Below are 20,713 nucleotides of genomic sequence, written 5' to 3' on the forward strand. Positions count from 1 at the left end.
TCAGCATTAAGCTGATTAAATGCAGTAAAGAAAAACATGAACTAACTCTGAACTCTGAGTAGTTTCTGGACATCACATCCAATCTAAAGTCCTGCATCTCCATGGAAACAGAACAACATGAAGGAGAGACAAACTAGAAATGTTAGAATGACACCAACCAAAAAAAATTAACAATGAAATTATATTTATTTGATTACAAACCCTGAGTATACAAAATAATCAGAAAAAAATGCTGGTTCTACATATTTCTCACATTTTTATTAGTTTTCTCTCCGTTCTATATAAAACTCTGCCCGCAGTTCAGTTTGGTAAAAACTCCCTGAATTTTTACCATGTAACCGTTTGTCACAGCTGAGTCACTAATGATTTCACTGCTGAATGGAGGACAGCAGAATTTTTTTATTTTCATAAATTATTGCTGATGTAAGCTTGTTATGTTTGGTGAATTTTTAATTAAGAACTGATTTTGATGAGATTTAGTTCATTTTCCCAGCAGAACAGATGAGTGGTATAAAAAAATATCATCTGAAAGTTGATTATTTCTTCTGTTTTTACAGTTTCTGGGTGTTATTTTGTGGTACTTTGGCTCAAGATGGAATTTATTTTAAAGAGAAGTAGTGTAAATAAAAATAAATAAAATAAAAGAATCACAGTTAAATTCCTGAGCAGAGAACTCGAGTCTGTTATTGTAAAGTGCAGTTTGTAGGATTCAGGAGATCTGTTATTAAAAATTCTATAATTCCTTTTGTTCTGTTACGAGTCTTTATCTCCTCTAATGAAGTCACAGGAACCACCCAGTTCAACGACATGTTTAATATATTTACATGTAACAGATAAAATGACAAACAGCAGCGGTTTGATGTTCAGCAACTTCATCAGGAGCTTTGCTGGAAAAAAGAATTAAATAAAAGTTTGTAAATGAAGAATAAAGTTTGTTCAAAATGTTGATGGTGAAGCGTTTCTCACCAGCAGAGCTCGACCTCGAGTTTCAATCGGCAGCAGGAAGTTTCCCAGAGCGCAGAGAAGACAGGCAACCGAGAAGGGACTGAGTGCCAGAAACACCGACCGAGACATCAGCACCTGAAGTACACAGAATACACCTGAAACACCTGAAGGATACACAGAATACACCTGTAGTACTCAGGATTTCAGACGGGGATTTTCAATTCATTCCTGCCACTGGCTGGAGTACCACCCTGTCCAAAGGCAGCTACCATCATTCCAATGCCCAAGAGCACAGCCATCTTAATGCCACCTTAATGACTACAGACCAGTGGCACTGACGTCTGTGGTGACGAAGTGCGTTGAAAGGCTGGTTCTCCAGCACCTTAAAATCCGTCTCCCCCAGAACTTCGACCCACACCAGTTTGTCTAAAGGGCAAACCGGTCCACAGAGGACGCCATCACCAAGGCTCTGACCACCGAGAGCTCCCAGGAACCTACGTCAGGATGCTGTTCATCGACTACAGCTCGGCGTTCAACACCATCAGCCCCGAGATCTCGGTGGAGAAGCTGGTGGACCTGGACTTGGACCCCCTGATGTGCTCCTTGATCAAGTTCTTCTTGTCTAACCAACCACAAGTTGTGAAGGTGGGTCAGTTCTACTCATCCACCCTGACACTCAGCACTGGTTCCCCCAGGGCTGTGTGCTGAGCCCCCTCCCGTTCACCCATCCACCCCTCCAACACCATCATTCAGTTCGCCGATGACTCCACCGTGGTTGGCCTCATCTCAGGCGGTGATGAAACGGCGTACAAAGAGGAAATACAGGAGGTGGCAGGGTGGTGTTTGAGGAACAACCTGGAGCTGAACACCAAGAAGACCAAAGAGATGGTCATTGATTTCAGGAGACATAGGGGTGTCCAGGCTCCACTATCCATCAACGGGGTCTGTGTGGAGACAGTGGCCTCCTTCAAGTTCCTGGGGACTCATTTATCTGAGGACCTCACCTGGACAATCAGCACAGCAGCACTGGTTAAAAAGGCTCAGCAGAGACTCCACTTCCTCAGAGTACTGAGGAGGAACCACCTGGAGGAGAGACTGCAGGTGTCCTTCTACCAGGCCTCCATAGAGTCTGTGCTGACCTACTGTGTGACTGTCTGTTGGCAGACAGGAAGGCTCTGCAGAGGGTTATCAGGACTCTGGAGAACATCTCAACCTCCTGCTGCTTCAGCAGAGGAACAAAGATCTGAGCAGACAGCACACACCCTGACCAGAAGATGTTCATCCTGCTGCCATCAGGAAAGAGACTGAGATCCTGAAGATGTAGGACAAACAGGCCGAGGAACAGTTTCTTCCCATGGTCCATTAGACTCCTGAACTCCCTACACCTGTCTGTCTAAATGCACAGTATCACTCTTTGCTGCTTTTGACCATTTTCATAACATATCATATTCTACTGGTTCCTGTTCCATTTCATCTACCTTCCATTTTGCACATGGTGTCTTTTTAACATTGTTTGTTATATATGTATATATTCATTTTATTACTTAATGTGATATTTTATTACTTAATGCCTGTTGCACCTTCCAGTCGAAGTTGAAGTATTTTCGTCATGCCCGTATGATGACAATAAACCTATTCTATTCTATTCTATTCCTAGAAACACCTGAAGTACACACAGAAAACACCTGAAGTACACAGAAAATATCTGCAATACATACCGAAACATCTAAAGTACACAAACACCTGAACTCACCTGAGCGATGAACGGAGCGATCATTCCTCCGATCCGACTGAACGACGTACAGAAACCCATCCCCAGAGATCGGGCTGAGGTGGGATACACCTGAGAGACAAAAACACCTGATCAATAGATACACCTGAGACCTGATCAATGACTGATCAATAACCCAGCAGTGACGTACCTCAGCTGTGTAAATATAAACCACATTAAAGTTCATGGAGACCAGAGATCGCAGCAGGAACAGCAGAACTGTGAAGCCAAACCTGCAACAGAGAGGAAGACCTGATGAACCAGGACCTGGTAAGACTTGATAAACCAGGACCTTCAAAGACTTGATGAACCAGGACCTGGTAATACTGAAAGTGACTGATAAACCTTGAAGCAAACAGTCTGGAGGTCCTGATCAGCCTTGATGTGATCAGACCTGACAGACCTGGGCCTGGTCAGACCTGATAATCCTTAAGCGGCTGGCCGAGAAGTTATGATGAACCTGTAAGTGGTCAAACACAATATGCCTTAAGCAATTGGTCTGGAGGACCTGATAAGCCTCGAAGCAGAGAGACCTAGTAAACTTTGGGGAGGTCACCTGATAAACCTTGAAATCTTTGGTCCAAAGTCCTGTTAAACCTTGAAGTGTCAGTCTAGAGGCCTTGATAAAACTGGAGGTGGACAGATCTGATAACTCTTAAAGTAGTCAGAACTGACAAACCTTGAAGCAGTCGGTCTGGAGGCCTTAATAAACCTTGAAGCAGTCAGATCCAATAGACCTTAAGCAGTCAGTATAGAGAATTTGACAAACCTGGTAGTGGTCAAGCTTAAACTTTGAAATCTTTGATCTGAAGGTCCCGATAAACCTTCAAGTGTTTAGTCTGGAGGTCCGAATACATCTGGAAGTGGTCAAACCTGACAGACTTTGAAGTCTTTGGTCTGAAGGTCCTGATAAACCTTGAAGCGGTCTATCTGGGCCATCTGAACAGAGGTCTTTGGGTTCTTACATGGTCGTGCAGATGTTGATCAGCATGAAGAAAATGGCCGCTATCAGCTGCAGAACTGTCAGAGACATCTTCCGTCCAAAGATGTTGAGTAAACCGATGTTTAAAGGAACCACTGAGGACAGAGCAGAAGGGGATCAGAACTAATCCAGAACCAGAACCTCGATTCTCTACAGACTCTGTTTTTCAGAGGGTGGAACTCTGGAACAGTTAGTGACTTACATGCGATCTCCCCCAGGCAGCTGATGAGCAGCGTCTGGTAGTCATCGAAGGCGAAGGGGATGCAGTAACACAGTCCATCCTCATGGCGGTGCTTCACCTGATGTTCTCGGTCCGGATTCGTCACACAGAGCAGGTTCTTCTCCAGCAACTCAGAACTGCTCAGAACTGAACCGTAGTAGGAGAAGGAGGCCACAAACCTGATGGACACAACGGAGAATTTAAACCTGGTTCTGACAGATCAAACATCCAGAGAACCTCTGACTCCAAACCATCAGAAACCTTCACGTTCTTTACTTTCATGACTCCTGAGTAGATATGACCTGTTGAGATGCAGAAATTGTTTCTATTCTGTGTTTTCACTGGATTTAGTCTTTTGATTTTAGCTGATAATTTGCTCTTTTATTATTTTGTAGTTTATCATTGGAAGAAGTTAAAATTAAATTTTCTGACCAGGAGTACCAGAGCAGGATGGACGTTCTCCTGAAGGACGAGTTGAGCAGAGTCCTCCAGCTGCCTCGTTCCGTCTGAAACATGAACCCAGCGTTAACCTGAGATACTCACAGAAGTACATAGAAAAATGACAAATACACATAAATACTCAAAAAAAAAATACACAGAAACATGCAGAAAGGTGATTTTCACAACACTTCCTCTTTCATGAAAAGAAAGTTCTATCTCTGAGAAGACTTGCTCCTTGGTATAATTCCCAGCTGCGGATTTTAAAGCAGGCATCCCGAAAGCTGGAAAGAAAGTGGTATTCCACTAATTCAGAGGAAGTGTATGTGGCTTGGAAAAATAGTCTAGTAATCTATAAAAAAAAAAGCTCTTCGTAATGCCAGGACAATTTATTATTCATCTTTAATAGAGGAGAACAAGAACAACCCTAGGTTTCTCTTTAGCACTGTAGCCAGGCTGACAAAGAGTCAGAGCTCTGTTGAACCTTGTATTCCTTTAGCTTTAACCAGTAACGACTTCATGAGCTTCTTTACACATAAAATAGTTCTGATTAGAGATAAAATTAATCTGGCCCTTCCTACAAATGTCACAGATGCTTTTGAATTGGCTGTTAGACCTGATGAATCTTTAGAATTCTTCACTCCTATATGTCTCTCTGAACTAATTTCAACAGTTTCTACATCCAAACCATCAACATGTCTTTTAGATCCTATCCCAACTAGACTCTTCAAGGAGATTTTACCTTTAATTAATTCTTCAATGTTAGATCTGATTAATCTCTCTCTAGTAACAGGCTATGTACCACAGGCTTTTAAGGTTGCTGTCATCAAACCTTTGCTTAAAAAGCCCACTTTAGATCCAGATGTGTTAGCCAACTATAGACCAATATCCAACCTACCATTTCTCTCTAAAATTCTGGAAAGAACAGTTGCAAATCAATTATGTGAACACTTACAAAGGAATAATTTGAAATGTTTCAGTCAGGCTTCAGAGTGCATCATAGCACAGAAACAGCTCTGGCGAAAGTTACTAATGACCTTCTCATAGCATCAGATAATGGACTAGTCTCTATACTTGTTTTGTTAGATCTTAGTGCAGCGTTTGACACAATCGACCACAACATTTTATTACAGCGTCTAGAACATTCAATTGGCATTAAAGGGACAGCACTGGACTGGTTTAAATCCTACTTATCAGATAGGTTCCAGTTTGTGCATGTCAACAATAACTCTTCTGAGCATACTAAAGTTAATCATGGAGTTCCTCAGGGTTCTGTCTTAGGACCGATACTTTTCACATTATACATGCTTCCTTTAGGCAATATTATTAGGAAGCATTGTATTAACTTCCATTGTTATGCAGATGACACACAATTGTATTTATCTATGAAGCCAGATGAAACTGATCAGTTAGCTAGACTGCAAGATTGTCTTAAGGACATTAAAACCTGGATGACTTTTAACTTCCTACTGCTAAATTCAGACAAAACTGAAGTCATTGTATTTGGCCCCAAACATCTTAGAAACTCGCTTTCAAAGCAAATAGTTACTCTGGATGGCATCACATTGGCCTCCAGTACTACTGTGAGGAATCTTGGAGTTATTTTTGACCAGGACATGTCCTTTAACTCACACATAAAGCAAGTCTGTAGGACTTCCTTTTTTCACCTGCGTAATATTGTAAAAATCAGGAACATTCTGTCTCAGAGTGATGCAGAAAAATTAGTTCATGCTTTTGTTACTTCCAGGCTTGACTATTGCAATTCCTTATTATCGGGTTGTCCAAATAGCTCTCTTAAACATCTACAGTTGATCCAAAATGCTGCTGCAAGAGTACTGACAGGAGTTAGCAAAAGAGATCATATTTCCCCTATACTTGCTTCTCTTCACTGGCTTCCTGTTAAATCCAGAATAGAATTTAAAATCCTTCTTCTGACATATAAAGCTCTTAATAACCAATCTCCATCATATCTTAAAGATCTGATAGTACCATATTATCCTAGTAGAACTCTTCGCTCTCAAACTGCAGGCTTACTTGTTGTTCCTAGAATTTCTAAAAGTAGAATGGGAGGCAGAGCCTTCAGTTATCAGCTCCTCTCCTGTGGAACCTGCTCCCAGTTTGGGTTCTGGAGGCAGATACCCTCTCTATTTTTAAGACCAGGCTTAAAACGTTCCTTTTTGACAAATCTTATAGTTGGGGCTGACTGGGTGACCCACAGAGGTTCGGCTTGTGTCTTCATTGCACAGCTGACTCCCTCTTGGACGTCCCTTCGTTCTGCCTCTAGTCATGCTGCTATAGGCCTATAGGCTGCTGGGGGACTTCTCTTGACGCACTGAGCCCTTCTCTATCTACCTTTACATTTAATACGTATACCGTTATTGCAGTACATTCACTCTGTTTCCCCCTGTGCTATTTCTCCGAGTGTCCCTGGTCCCAGAGCTGGATACTTCAGATCTGTGGTTGATGTTCCACCAGCTGGTCCAGTCTCCATCATGTCCACTGTGGGATGCTGCTGCTGACCTTCCTCCAGCCCTCTGCTTCCAGCTCCCCTTTTCCACCAGTCAACTCTGCATCGCCTTCACTATACTGTTATGCTAACTTACATACTGTTTGAATTTTACTGCTAGCTATATATGTAGTATGTTTAATGTCAGAGCCGAACATCATCAGAGTAAACTATGAGTCAGTTTTCAATGTTAGCTTATACTTTGTTTGGTTCTGTAAAGCGTCTTGAGACGATTTGACTGTATTTGACGCTATATAAATAAAATTGAATTGAATTGAATTCATGGTGAAGCATCAAAGTTGAGGGCCCACCATGGCCCCGCCCTTGATATATGCTGAAGATTTTCACAAGTTCCCATCCTGAAGGTGTGTTGTATACACAGTCCAAATCTGAGGTCTTTTGGAGTTACCTTGAGGACTCAACCACGAAAATGACTAGAAACACCAAAAATGGCTAACTTAATTCAAAATAGCGGGCATCCTCTTGGGTTTAGGGTTTTTTGGTTTGCCCTGATGTGCTACATATGCGTACCAAGTTTCATAGATGTAGGTGAAACATGCAGAGGGTGTTGTTTGTTAAAATCACAGTAGAGGGCCCTACTATGGCACATGCAGTGCTGAGATGCATAGTGTCCCTCCATTAGCCAACTGTGATGTTTGTGGTAATTCTGGTGAATTTCCGGCCATTCCTAATGTGTCAAAAGTACTAACTGTTTAATGGCGAAGGATCAAATTTCCAGGGGGCACCATGGACACATCCTTGGACGTTTGGAGAACATTTTGCTAACTTCTCATCACTATGTCCTGTTGTGTAAACCAGCCAAATATGAGGTCTCTTACAGTTACCCCCTAGCAGGAGTTTGCTCTTGAAAATGATGAAAATCACCAAAAAATGTCCATTTAATTCAAAGTGGTGGACTTCCTGTTGGGTTTAGGATATAGTCAGTGCAGACTTTTTTTGTTTCCCCTGATGTGCTGCATATGCCTATCAAATTCTACCGACGAAGGTCAAACGTGATTCAGGGGCTGAATTTTCTAAATATTGCAGGGGGCGTAATAGACCTATCTTGCCACACACATGCAGCTCCAATAAAATAGATATTTGTTGCCAGTTATGGTGCATCTGCAAATTTTCACATGTATTTGAGCACTTTTACGGTCTCAAAAACACATTTTAAAAAGTTGATAGAAAAACAAATTCTTTGCATTCCAGTGGTGCTCAAATCCTAAATATTTCTGAGCGTTCCACCATATATCAGCAACCTCAGTTTGTCCTAACGTTGTCGAAAGTATTTATCAACGAACCACTGCAGGTTCCACCAGGCGTCCAGGAGGAAGAGACGATCGGTTCATTCTGGCGATTCGCTGCAGCGTCTGAACGGCAGCGTCAACATTTCCGGCCGAGACGTTGTAGCGAGCCGACTCCGGAATAAACTGGAACCAGACAGACAGAGAGGTGAGGACAGACACCTGAGAGACAGACAGGTGTGAGATAGGTGAGGATGGACAGGTGAGAAAGACATCCCACCTTGAAGAGGAAGATGAGGACGACACTCGGAGTGACGGAGATCCGGATCATCCACCTCCATCCCAGAGTTGGAACCACCAACATCCCCAAGATGATGATCAGCATGGAGCCAGTCATCCAGAAGATCTGATTGAGACACAGAGCATGATGGGAAATCTGGACTGATTATATCACACATCAGGTGAAGGCGAGGACACCTGTGTGCCCGTCCTCCTGGACCCGTGGACTCACCGTCGCCAGCGGCAGCAAAAACGCTCGATGCTTCGCCGGGATGAACTCCGTCTTCAACACGAACCTGCAGCAGCAAACACACAACTGAGTCACTGGTAACACCTTCAGCCAATCAGAGAGCAGTGTGGTGGCGGTGCGTTCACTGACCCCTGCGACACTCCAGCGACACCACAACCAACCATGCTACGAAGGAAGATGAACCAACCGTAGGACGGAGCAAACGACGTGAGGAGAGAGAAGTAGGCGCTCCAGATGAAGCCTCCAAACACAACCTGAGGACAGGCAGTACACAAAAACACGTGGAATTAGACAGGAAGTACACAAAAACACGTGGAATTAGACAGGCAGTACACAAAAACACGTGGAATTAAACAGGAAGTACACAAAAACACGTGGAATTAGACAGGCAGTACACAAAAACACGTGGAATTAGACAGGAAGTACACAAAAACACGTGGAATTAGACAGGAAGTACACAAAACACGTGGAATTAGACAGGCAGTACACAAAAACACGTGGAATTAGACAGGAAGTACACAAAAACACGTGGAATTAGACAGGCAGTACACAAAAACACGTGGAATTAGACAGGCAGTACACAAAAACACGTGGAATTAGACAGGAAGTACACAAAAACACGTGGAATTAGACAGGCAGTACACAAAAACACGTGGAATTAGACAGGCAGTACACAAAAACACGTGGAATTAGACAGGCAGTACACAAAAACACGTGGAATTAGACAGGAAGTACACAAAAACACGTGGAATTAGACAGGAAGTACACAAAAAGCAGGTTACCTACTAACCATGAACCTCTGTAGTGCAACTCTGTGATCAGGTAAGAGCTGATGTGTGTACTGATTACTGATTATTGATAACTGATTATCGGAGTCTCTGACCTTCCAGCGTCCATATCTGTCGGCTACGTATCCTCCCAGAACTCCACACACCATGAAGCCCAGAAACACCATCTGGACCACACACACACAAAATCTGTCAGTGATTAATTATTGATTGATTATTGATTGATTGCAATAACGAGGAGCTGCTGCAGTTACTGATCACCCAGACTTGATCAGAGACTCACCGTGGAGACCAGAGCGACCTGCCAATCATCCAGACGCCACTCACAGCGAATCTCTGGAGACACGACGGCCAAGAGCATGATCTCCATCGCCTCCACAATCTACACACACACATTTTATACAGTATTAGAGTATTATCAGTACTGTTAGAGTATTATAGAGTATTGTCAGTAATCTGATTACTTCCTGTACTGTAACTTACATTAGAACTGCCCATGATGACAAACAGCAGGATGTGAAAACGTCCAAAACCGATCGTTTCTACGGCGTCTTCAACCGTAAACGTCTGATCAGCTGCAGGAGAAACAGATCAATACGTCTATCGATCAATACCACCTGATCAGCTTTGATTTGATTACTAGTAGAAAACAAGCTGTAAGTCAGATATTAAAATCTGATTACAGAATATTGATCTTTCACACTTTAAGGAATCAATAATCAAAGACGCTGTAGTTTCCAGATGTTCCCTGAATGCCTCATTGCCAACAATAAAGACAATATGGAGAATTTCAAAGTGAATTTGGACGATTTTAAAGTAATTTCTGAGGTTTTTAGTCATTGTGGATCATTTTTATATAAATTTGGGACATTCTGGATGATTTTCAAGTTATTTCAGACCATTTTAAGTAATTTCAAAACCATTTTCAAGTCATTACGGACCAATGTGAGCAATTCTGGACACGTTTCAGGAATTTTTGAACAATTTGTACCTCATTCTGAATAATTTTTAAGTAATTTAGGCGAATTTAGATGACATTCTGACAATTTCAATGTCACTTTAGACAAGCTTCAAGACAATTTGTACAAGATGGTCACTTTGAATAAATTTAAAGTAATTTAAAACTTTTTAAAGCAATTTCTGATTGGTTTTCAGTGATTCTGGACTATTTTTGAGTAATTTATGACACGTTGTAGGGCGATTTTCGAGTCATTTTGGACAATTTTAAAGTCATTTTGAACCATTTTTAGTCATTTAAAAAAGAAATTGAGTCCTTTTGGACACATTTCAGGATATTTTGGACAATATTAATGAAATTGTGGACAATTTCTGAATGATTTTGTTGTAAAATAAGACATTCAAAGGTAATAAGACATTCACCTGAACCAGTGGATTTTATGTTTAATATGAGTTGATCACGTTCCTTTCATTCTGATTCCAGTTAAAACCTCCAGCTAAACATCAGGACCCTCACATTTATCTCCTGACCCTCATGGAGGTCTGGAACCACAGATTGAGAAGCTCCGATGATGGACTATTGACGGATTATTGATGGATTATTGATAGATTACTGATGGACTATTGATGGATTATTGATGACTACTGATGGATTATTGATAGACTATTGACAGACTATTGATGGATTATTGACGACTATTGATGGATTATTGATAGACTATTGACAGACTATTGATGGATTATTGACGACTATTGATGGATTATTGAGGACTATTGATGAATTATTGATGACTATTGACGGACTACTGATGGATTATTGACGACTATTGATGGATTATTGACGACTATTGATGGATTATTGACGACTATTGATGGATTATTGACGACTATTGATGGATTATTGACGGACTATTGATGAATTATTGATGACTATTGACGGACTACTGATGGATTATTGACGACTATTGATAGATTACTGATGGACTATTGATGGACTATTGATGGATTATTGACGACTACTGATGGACTATTGATAGACTATTGACAGACTATTGATGGATTATTGACGACTATTGATGGATTATTGACGACTATTGATGGATTATTGACGACTATTGATGGATTATTGACGACTATTGATGGATTATTGACGGACTATTGATGAATTATTGATGACTATTGACGGACTACTGATGGATTATTGACGACTATTGATAGATTACTGATGGACTACTGATGGACTATTGATGGACTATTGATGGATTATTGACGACTATTGATAGATTACTGATGGACTATTGATGGACTATTGATGGACTACTGATGGACTATTGATGGACTACTGATGGATTATTGATAGACTATTGACAGACTATTGATGGATTATTGACGACTATTGATGGATTATTGATAGACTATTGACAGACTATTGATGGATTATTGACGACTACTGATGGACTATTGATAGACTATTGACAGACTATTGATGGATTATTGACGACTATTGATGGATTATTGATAGACTATTGACAGACTATTGATGGATTATTGATGACTACTGATGGACTATTGATAGACTATTGACAGACTATTGATGGATTATTGACGACTATTGATGGATTATTGACGACTATTGATGGATTATTGACGACTATTGATGGATTATTGACGGACTATTGATGAATTATTGATGACTATTGATGGACTACTGATGGATTATTGACGACTATTGATGGATTATTGACGACTATTGATAGATTACTGATGGATTATTGACGACTATTGATGGATTATTGACGGACTACTGATGGATTATTGACGACTATTGATAGACTACTGATGGACTATTGATGGACTATTGATAGACTACTGATGGACTATTGATGGACTATTGATGGACTATTGATGGACTATTGACGACTACTGATGGACTATTGATAGACTATTGACAGACTATTGATGGATTATTGACGACTACTGATGGATTATTGACGACTATTGATGGATTATTGACGACTATTGATGGATTATTGACGGACTATTGATGAATTATTGATGACTATTGACGGACTACTGATGGATTATTGACGACTATTGATAGATTACTGATGGACTATTGATGGACTATTGATGGACTATTGATGGACTATTGATGGATTATTGACGACTATTGATAGATTACTGATGGACTATTGATGGACTATTGATGGACTACTGATGGACTATTGATGGACTACTGATGGATTATTGATAGACTATTGACAGACTATTGATGGATTATTGACGACTATTGATGGATTATTGATAGACTATTGACAGACTATTGATGGATTATTGACGACTACTGATGGACTATTGATAGACTATTGACAGACTATTGATGGATTATTGACGACTACTGATGGATTATTGACGACTATTGATGGATTATTGACGACTATTGATGGATTATTGACGGACTATTGATGAATTATTGATGACTATTGATGGACTACTGATGGATTATTGACGACTATTGATGGATTATTGACGACTATTGATGGATTATTGACGACTATTGATGGATTATTGACGGACTACTGATGGATTATTGACGACTATTGATAGACTACTGATGGACTATTGATGGACTATTGATAGACTACTGATGGACTATTGATGGACTATTGATGGACTATTGATGGACTACTGATAGACTATTGATAGACTACTGATGGACTATTGATAGACTACTGATGGACTATTGATAGACTACTGATGGACTATTGATGGACTACTGATGGACTATTGATGGACTACTGATGGACTACTGATGGACTACTGATGGACTACTGATGGACTATTGATGGACTATTGATGGACTATTGATGGACTATTGATGGACTATTGATGGACTATTGATGGACTACTGATGGACTACTGATGGACTATTGATGGACTATTGATGGACTACTGATGGACTATTGATGGACTACTGATGGACTATTGATGGACTATTGATGGACTATTGATGGACTACTGATGGACTATTGATAGACTACTGATGGACTATTGATGGACTATTGATGGACTATTGATGGACTATTGATGGACTACTGATGGACTATTGATGGATTATTGATGACTATTGATGGATTATTGATGACTATTGATGGATTATTGACGACTATTGATGGACTATTGATGGACTATTGATGGACTATTGATGGGTTACTGATGGGTTACTGATGGACTATTGACGAATTATTGACGACTATTGACGGACTATTGATGGACTATTGACGGACTATTGATGGACTATTGATGGACTACTGATGGACTATTGATAGACTATTGATGGACTATTGATGGACTATTGATGGACTATTGATGGACTATTGATGGACTATTGATGGACTACTGATGGACTATTGATGGATTATTGATGACTATTGATGGATTATTGATGACTATTGATGGATTATTGACGACTATTGATGGACTATTGATGGACTATTGATGGACTATTGATGGGTTACTGATGGACTATTGACGAATTATTGACGACTATTGACGGACTATTGATGGACTATTGACGGACTGTTGGTGAATCATTGATGGATCATTGGTGGATTATTGATCAGACTCACCCTTGTCGCTGCCCTGCTGCTTGTCTGCAGGCTTCTCCTGCAGTTCCACCTCCTGCAGGTGGATGGCGCTCACCAGCTGAATCTTCATCCCGTCGTCCATCCTGCAACAAGACGTTTCCATGGTTACGGACAATTTTTGCATTTTAGAAAATTTAAAAGTTATTTTGGACATTTATGGGTCCATTTTAGGACAAATTTCATGATATTTGGCACAGGTTTTTTTTTCATCTTTGAAAATTTTGAAATCATTTTAAACCCCTGACAAGCCATGTGGATCACTTTTGAGACATTTTAAATCATTTTAAAGTCATTATTGACCTTTTTTGGTAATTTAGGACAAATTTCAAGATATTTTGGAACATTTGGAAATAATTTAAAACAGGTTTTCACTAATTTCAGATCATTTCAGTGTCATTTAGATCAGTTTAGATAATTTTAATAATCTGTCATTGTTTACCATTTGTTTTCATTTAGGACAAATTTCCAGGTATTTGGAACAGGTTTTTGGTATTTGGACAATTAAAAAGTCATTTTAGACAAGTTTTGGTTAATTTAGGAAACATTTCAACATGTTTTTGGCATTTTAGAGTTTTCCAAAATCATTTTAGACAGGCTTCAAGACATTCTGGATTCTTTGGGGTCATTTTGTTGTTTTGGTTGTTTTATTTTTTATTTTTGAGTAGTTTGTTAGTATTTGGGTTTTTTTTTAAATTTTTGAGTAGTTCTGGACAAACTTCGAGACATTTTAGGGAGGTTTCGCATTTTGGACAATTTCTAAGTCCTTTCAGACCATCTTAGAGTCATTTTGAAGCTTCTGGAACACTTTTTAAGTGCTTTTGGACAAGTTTTAAGAACCCTGATGGAGTTTGGAGAACACTAATTCCCATATTTCACCACTTTGTCACATTTTAGAGATCAAACAGGCACCACGAGAAGAATTTCATGTTAAAGCAGTAAAATGAGCCTCAGTTACAGGTTTGGTTTACATCCACAGTGATTAAACTAATCACAGACCGTCGGATAATTCAATAATCTGTGTGAGTAGTTTTTTAAAATGGAAACCGTCTTAAATGTGAATATTGTTGGTTTCTTTCCTCCTCTATGACAGAAAACTGGACCCCTAAAAATGTTTCTACAATCAAATATTTTAGTTGGATTTTGGACAATTTTCAATCTATTTTGATTTTTTTTGTCATTGCAGACCATTTTTGAACAATTTTAGCCCCGTTGTTGGACATATTGGACAAGATTTTGTAATTTTAGAGAAGTTTAAATCGTTTTTTTAACTGTTTTTTGTAATTTTGAAAAGATTTAGTCATTCTATGCAATTTATGAGCAATTTTATACAAATTTTAAAACCTATTGGACAAGGGTTTGACATTTTAGATAATATTATGGTCAACATTTTGTCATTTTTGTGTCATTTTGAGCCACTTTCAAGATGTTTTTGGCAGGTTGTTTTTTGTGGCTATTTCTGAAATGATTTAGTAAATTTAGACCATTTAAAAGTGACTTAACAGGTTTTAAGACCTGCTGGACAAGACCGTCATTTTAGACAAGTGTCAGGACAGGTTTTAATCATTTCAAAGTCATTGCCAACAAACACATGTCAGAACCTTTTACAAGCACTGTGGACCATCTGGAGTCATTTTACACCAGCTTTGACTCTTATTGGGCAATATTTGGTGATTTTGGGCAGTTTTTCAATAACTCTGGACAAGTTTCAATACATTAACAGTTTTTTGTCATTTTTGATGCGATTTAGTCATTCTATACCATTTTTGAGCAATTCGACAACTTTTCAGACATACTGGACAAGATTTTGTCATTTCAGGTAAATGTTGATAAGTGGAAATCATTCTGGACCATTTTTGGACCATCTTGTGGTTTTGGGAAACACTGACGGACTTTTTCCAACATTTTAGAGAGCAAACAACTCATTGATAAGAGAGAAAATAAACTCTGCCGTAAAGTTTAAAAAAACACAAACAAACATTAATAAACAACCAAACAGAGAGTTTGTCAATAAATAAGTAAAAACAATAAAGTAAAGAAGATTTAGTGAAGTAAACTTTGGGCTCTTTAATCAAATCAGTCACTTTTAGAGCTAAAATAGTGAAGAAAAAATAAATATTTGTAGTTTTTAGTTTCTGTCATCAGAGGATTTGCAGATTTTTCATCATATTTTAGTGAAAACTGAAGTTTTTTTGTTGAATTCGTGAACCAGGATTATTTCCCTTTTCGTTTCCTGGTTTGTTCTGAACTTTTCTCTGCCGGAGGCAAAATAGTTGGGAGGAGTTTTGAAATCCGGTTTGGAAACAGCAGCAGGTTTCAGCTCGTCTGTCAGGATTTTACAGGAACCTCAAAGATCTCAGTTTGTTTCTTCAGTCTGGAGTTAGAAAAACTGGTTCCTCAATCTGTCTTTAGCAGCAAAGGTTTGTCTTTAATACGTCCTAAAAAAAAAAAACATTTTAGATGAGTTTCTAAAATGTTGGACATTTTTTGAGTCAAGCTTCAATACATTTTCTACAGTTTTTGTGATTTTTGATAAGATTGAGTCTTTTTTTTTTTTTTTTTACCATTTTTGATCAATTCTATGCAAGCTGTCAGACCACTGGACAAGATTTCTCCATTTGGAGCAACGTTCCAGATGTTTGACTGGTTTTGTCATTTAAAAAACATTTAGACAATTTAGAAGGAATTTCAAACCATATTGGATGAGATTTTGTCATTTGGGACAAATTTCATTTGATTTTCAGCTGTTTTTTGTCATTTTTTGTCCTTTTGAGCGTCTTTATACGTGTTTAAAGACCATCAGGAAAAGATTCTGATATTTTAGTTTAGTTAGTTTAACTTTCAAGATATTTTCAACAGTTTTTTTTGTCATTTTTTAATCATTGTGAAGTTTCAAAGTCCTTTTGGGCACGTGTTGTCACTTTAGACCATTTTTGAGTCATTTTAAACAACTTTCAATACAGATTTCCACAAGTTTGAATCATTGAGGATATTTTCAGTCTTTTTGGACACAATTTTTCTCATTAGAACCATTTTGAGAAATTTTAGACAAGTTTTAAAACTTACTGGGCTAAATGTGGTCATTGTGGGCAGTTTCTGGAGTCATTTGGGACGAGTTCAAATCCATTTTCAACTGTTGTTTGTCATTTTGTAGTTATTTCAGATCATTCTTGAGCAATTTTATGCAACTTGTAAGACTTAATGGACAAGATTCTGTCATTCTGGTCAACTTTCTATACGTTTTAAATAACTCCAGAACCCTTTTAAGGTAATTTTAGACAAGTTTTAAGACATGTTGGACAAACGATTTGTTTGCTGTTTACAGTCAGACCTGACATCTACAACAGCCTAACGATGGGATTGTTTTAATGTCCAGCTTGTGTGTTATTAAATAAAATGATTAACTGATGAGTTTTACTGATAAAATACAGAAATAATCTCTTTTATAGTCATTCTGTGAGCTACAACCATTAAAATAGAACCGTCATGACTGAAATCAGGACATTTTGGAGGATTACTAACAGAGTGGTTCTGTCTGAGCTGCAGTCACTGTTCTGCAGGTGGAACTGTGTTTTTTTTTACCAGTTAAACTGGTTCTTTAAAGCTGAAAAATGAAGCGCATCCGTTCTAGTGAGAGAAACAGAGCAGATGGATGCAGAGATGTAACATAACAGACCATTCCAGGTCAGAGCATCTCTAAACTCAAACAGCTTTAACACCTCCTGTCCACTGCGGTCAAGCCAGCCGCTCCTACATTTTCAGTGCGCTCTTACCGTCAGCTTACGGTAAATGCACGACCGCGCATCAACTATTTCCGGTTTAAAAAATAAAGCGCTGCATTCGCAGATGTATTATACAGCGATGTTTTAAGTAACCGACTCAGCTTAACTGTTAACTATCGAATTGTACGGCTAATATTTACACTAAATAAATAGCTTGAAGTATAAGAAGCTGAAAACGTGTTTATCTGTCTGTCTGTCTGTCTTAAAAATTGTGAATTCAAATAAAAAGTGATGTGTGTCATCCCGCTGATCTATTAGTGTGATAATAAAATAAACCTGAGTCGAAAAGTCACATGATCTGGACCGTAATGTTTAATTTTTAGCTTTAAAATCTTTTAAGCCAAACTATTTCTTCTTCTTTGGCGTATGCTGACCAGGTAAGGTAGGATTGTGATTCTGCATTAGTTTGGGGTCAATAAGTCACATGACCTGAGAGCTATTGAGCTAAAAGGCTAATATTTACAGTTAAATATCAATATAAAATATGCAAAGTATCCAGATGGAATAAAAAGTGCTGTGTCTTGATCACTCTATGAGATGCTCTAATCCCAAATAGATTTGGTGTCTGTAGGTCACATGACTTGGGAGCTATTGAGCTAAAATACTAGTATTTACATTTTGAAATGAATTAAAAACTCACTAAAAAAATATTAATAGTCTCCAAAAGCAATAATAAAGTCTGTGTAATAAAGCAGGTCTAAATCTATTTAGCCAGAAGATCACATGACCTGGGACTTATAGAGCTGTAATGCTCATAATTACAGTATAAAATACATGAAAAATTCACAAAACATATTAATTGTGTCCAAATGTTCATTCAATGTTTCTAAGTGTGACAAAGAATCTATGAACTACAAATCCGTAACGTATCATAACATAATGTAACATAACGTCACGTCAGGTCTTTGCTCTTCCTTTTTCTGCCTTTTTTCAAACGACCCGTCGCACAACTCTGACTCCAAATGGTGTTCTGGATATTGAGCAGCACGTGTGTTACGGGCTCAGTCCATTGGATTCTTATTTCATTGATAATTAAAGGTTAACTTACATGAGGCAGAAAAAGGAAGAGCAAAGACCTGACGTGACGTTATGTTACATTATGTTATGATACGTTACGGATTTCTAGTTCATAGATTCTTTGTCACACTTAGAAACATTGAATGAACATTTGGACACAATTAATATGTTTTGTGAATTTTTCATGTATTTTATACTGTAATTATGAGCATTACAGCTCTATAAGTCCCAGGTCATGTGATCTTCTGGCTAAATAGATTTAGACCTGCTTTATTACACAGACTTTATTATTGCTTTTGGAGACTATTAATATTTTTTTAGTGAGTTTTTAATTCATTTCAAAATGTAAATACTAGTATTTTAGCTCAATAGCTCCCAGGTCATGTGACCTACAGACACCAAATCTATTTGGGATTAGAGCATCTCATAGAGTGATCAAGACACAGCACTTTTTATTCCATCTGGATACTTTGCATATTTTATACTGATATTTAACTGTAAATATTAGCATTTTGGCTCAATAGCTCTCAGGTCATGTGACCTATTGACCCCAAACTAATGCAGAATCACAATCCTACCTTACCTGGTCAGCATACGCCAAAGAAGAAGAAATAGTTTGGCTTAAAAGATTTTAAAGCTAAAAATTAAACATTACGGTCCAGATCATGTGACTTTTCGACTCAGGTTTATTTTATTATCACACTAATAGATCAGCGGGATGACACACATCACTTTTTATTTGAATTCACAATTTTTAAGACAGACAGACAGACAGACAGATAGATAAACACGTTTTCAGCTTCTTATACTTCAAGCTATTTATTTAGTGTAAATATTAGCCGTACAATTCGATAGTTAACAGTTAAGCTGAGTCAGTTACTTAAAACATCGCTGTATAATACATCTGCGAATGCAGCGCTTTATTTTTTAAACCGGAAATAGTTGATGCGCGGTCGTGCATTTACCGTAAGCTGACGGTAAGAGCGCACTGAAAATGTAGGAGCGGCTGGCTTGACCGCAGTTCCTGTCCGCGCGTTGTGAGATTTCCTTTATCTGTCCAGAGACTGCAAGAAACCCATTCTGTAAAGGAGTGTTTGGGTTTAAACAACACTGAAACGAAGTTAGGAACTGCTGAAGTCAAATGTGTGAAGCTGACTTCACCTGAACACACCTGTGGTCGGATCCGGTCGGTTTTCTGTCGTGTTCGTTTGTCTTAAAGGCGACGACAGGAAAGAAACTTTAAACAGGTGGAAATTTAACGGAGTTCGGTGGAGCGGTTTCTGCCCGCATTCTGTTTCAGGAAACTGTGAACCATGAAGCTGAATGTGGGTCAAACGAAGCGTGGCGGGTTTGAGAGTAGCTCAGAGAGTCACCAGGTGTGCTTCGGGTTACCTGTATGACGCTTAGCTCCGCTTTAGCTTCACTTCCACCGCAGCAGAGACTCAGTCCACCAGACTACATGATAATTTCTCGGATTTCTGAGAAATGAAGGAAATACTCACACTGATGTCGGTGGTTTTGGACAGTTTGGGCTGTTTTCATCCTGCAGCGGCTCACACACTCAGACACACAGTTGTTGTTCACCTGCACAGGTGCTGCGTCACCTGGGACCGGAGGGGGAGGAGCCTCCATCTTCTGTATTTCCACCAGTGGCTTCAATCACTTTAAAATGTAAAATGGTTAAACTGTCCAGTGTTCTTCATATAAACCACGGGCTGCAGGACTTATAATCACTTAATCACATAATGAGGTGAACCCAGCTTGTTTTTCTGACCAGTCAGAGCATCTTAACCAGTCTGACCAGTTCACAGTCAGACCTGCCTGAAGAAACCTGCTGGGCCAGTTTTTACTTTTTAGAAACACATTCACAGCATTCTGATCAAAACT

General features: G+C 38.9%; 1 protein-coding gene across 1 annotated transcript; it reads right to left on the minus strand.

The window, feature by feature from the left end:
• Positions 1–209: 209 nt before the first annotated feature.
• svopl (SVOP-like) lies at positions 210–20,452 on the minus strand. Its single transcript, XM_022217442.2, has 16 exons — positions 20,329–20,452; positions 14,013–14,113; positions 9,910–10,001; positions 9,710–9,808; positions 9,522–9,593; positions 8,768–8,892; positions 8,621–8,684; positions 8,390–8,515; positions 8,167–8,295; positions 4,351–4,424; positions 3,901–4,097; positions 3,682–3,793; positions 2,868–2,949; positions 2,699–2,788; positions 967–1,080; positions 210–887 (listed from the first exon to the last, which is right to left on the minus strand). Exons 2-16 carry the CDS (start codon positions 14,110–14,112, stop codon positions 876–878), a joined length of 1,488 nt encoding a protein of 495 aa, XP_022073134.2. The 5' UTR covers position 14,113; positions 20,329–20,452; the 3' UTR covers positions 210–875.
• Between the last annotated feature and the right edge of the window lie 261 nt (positions 20,453–20,713).

This window comes from Acanthochromis polyacanthus, chromosome 1, assembly GCF_021347895.1.
Source record: "Acanthochromis polyacanthus isolate Apoly-LR-REF ecotype Palm Island chromosome 1, KAUST_Apoly_ChrSc, whole genome shotgun sequence".
NCBI classification, from domain to species: Eukaryota; Metazoa; Chordata; class Actinopteri; family Pomacentridae; genus Acanthochromis; species Acanthochromis polyacanthus.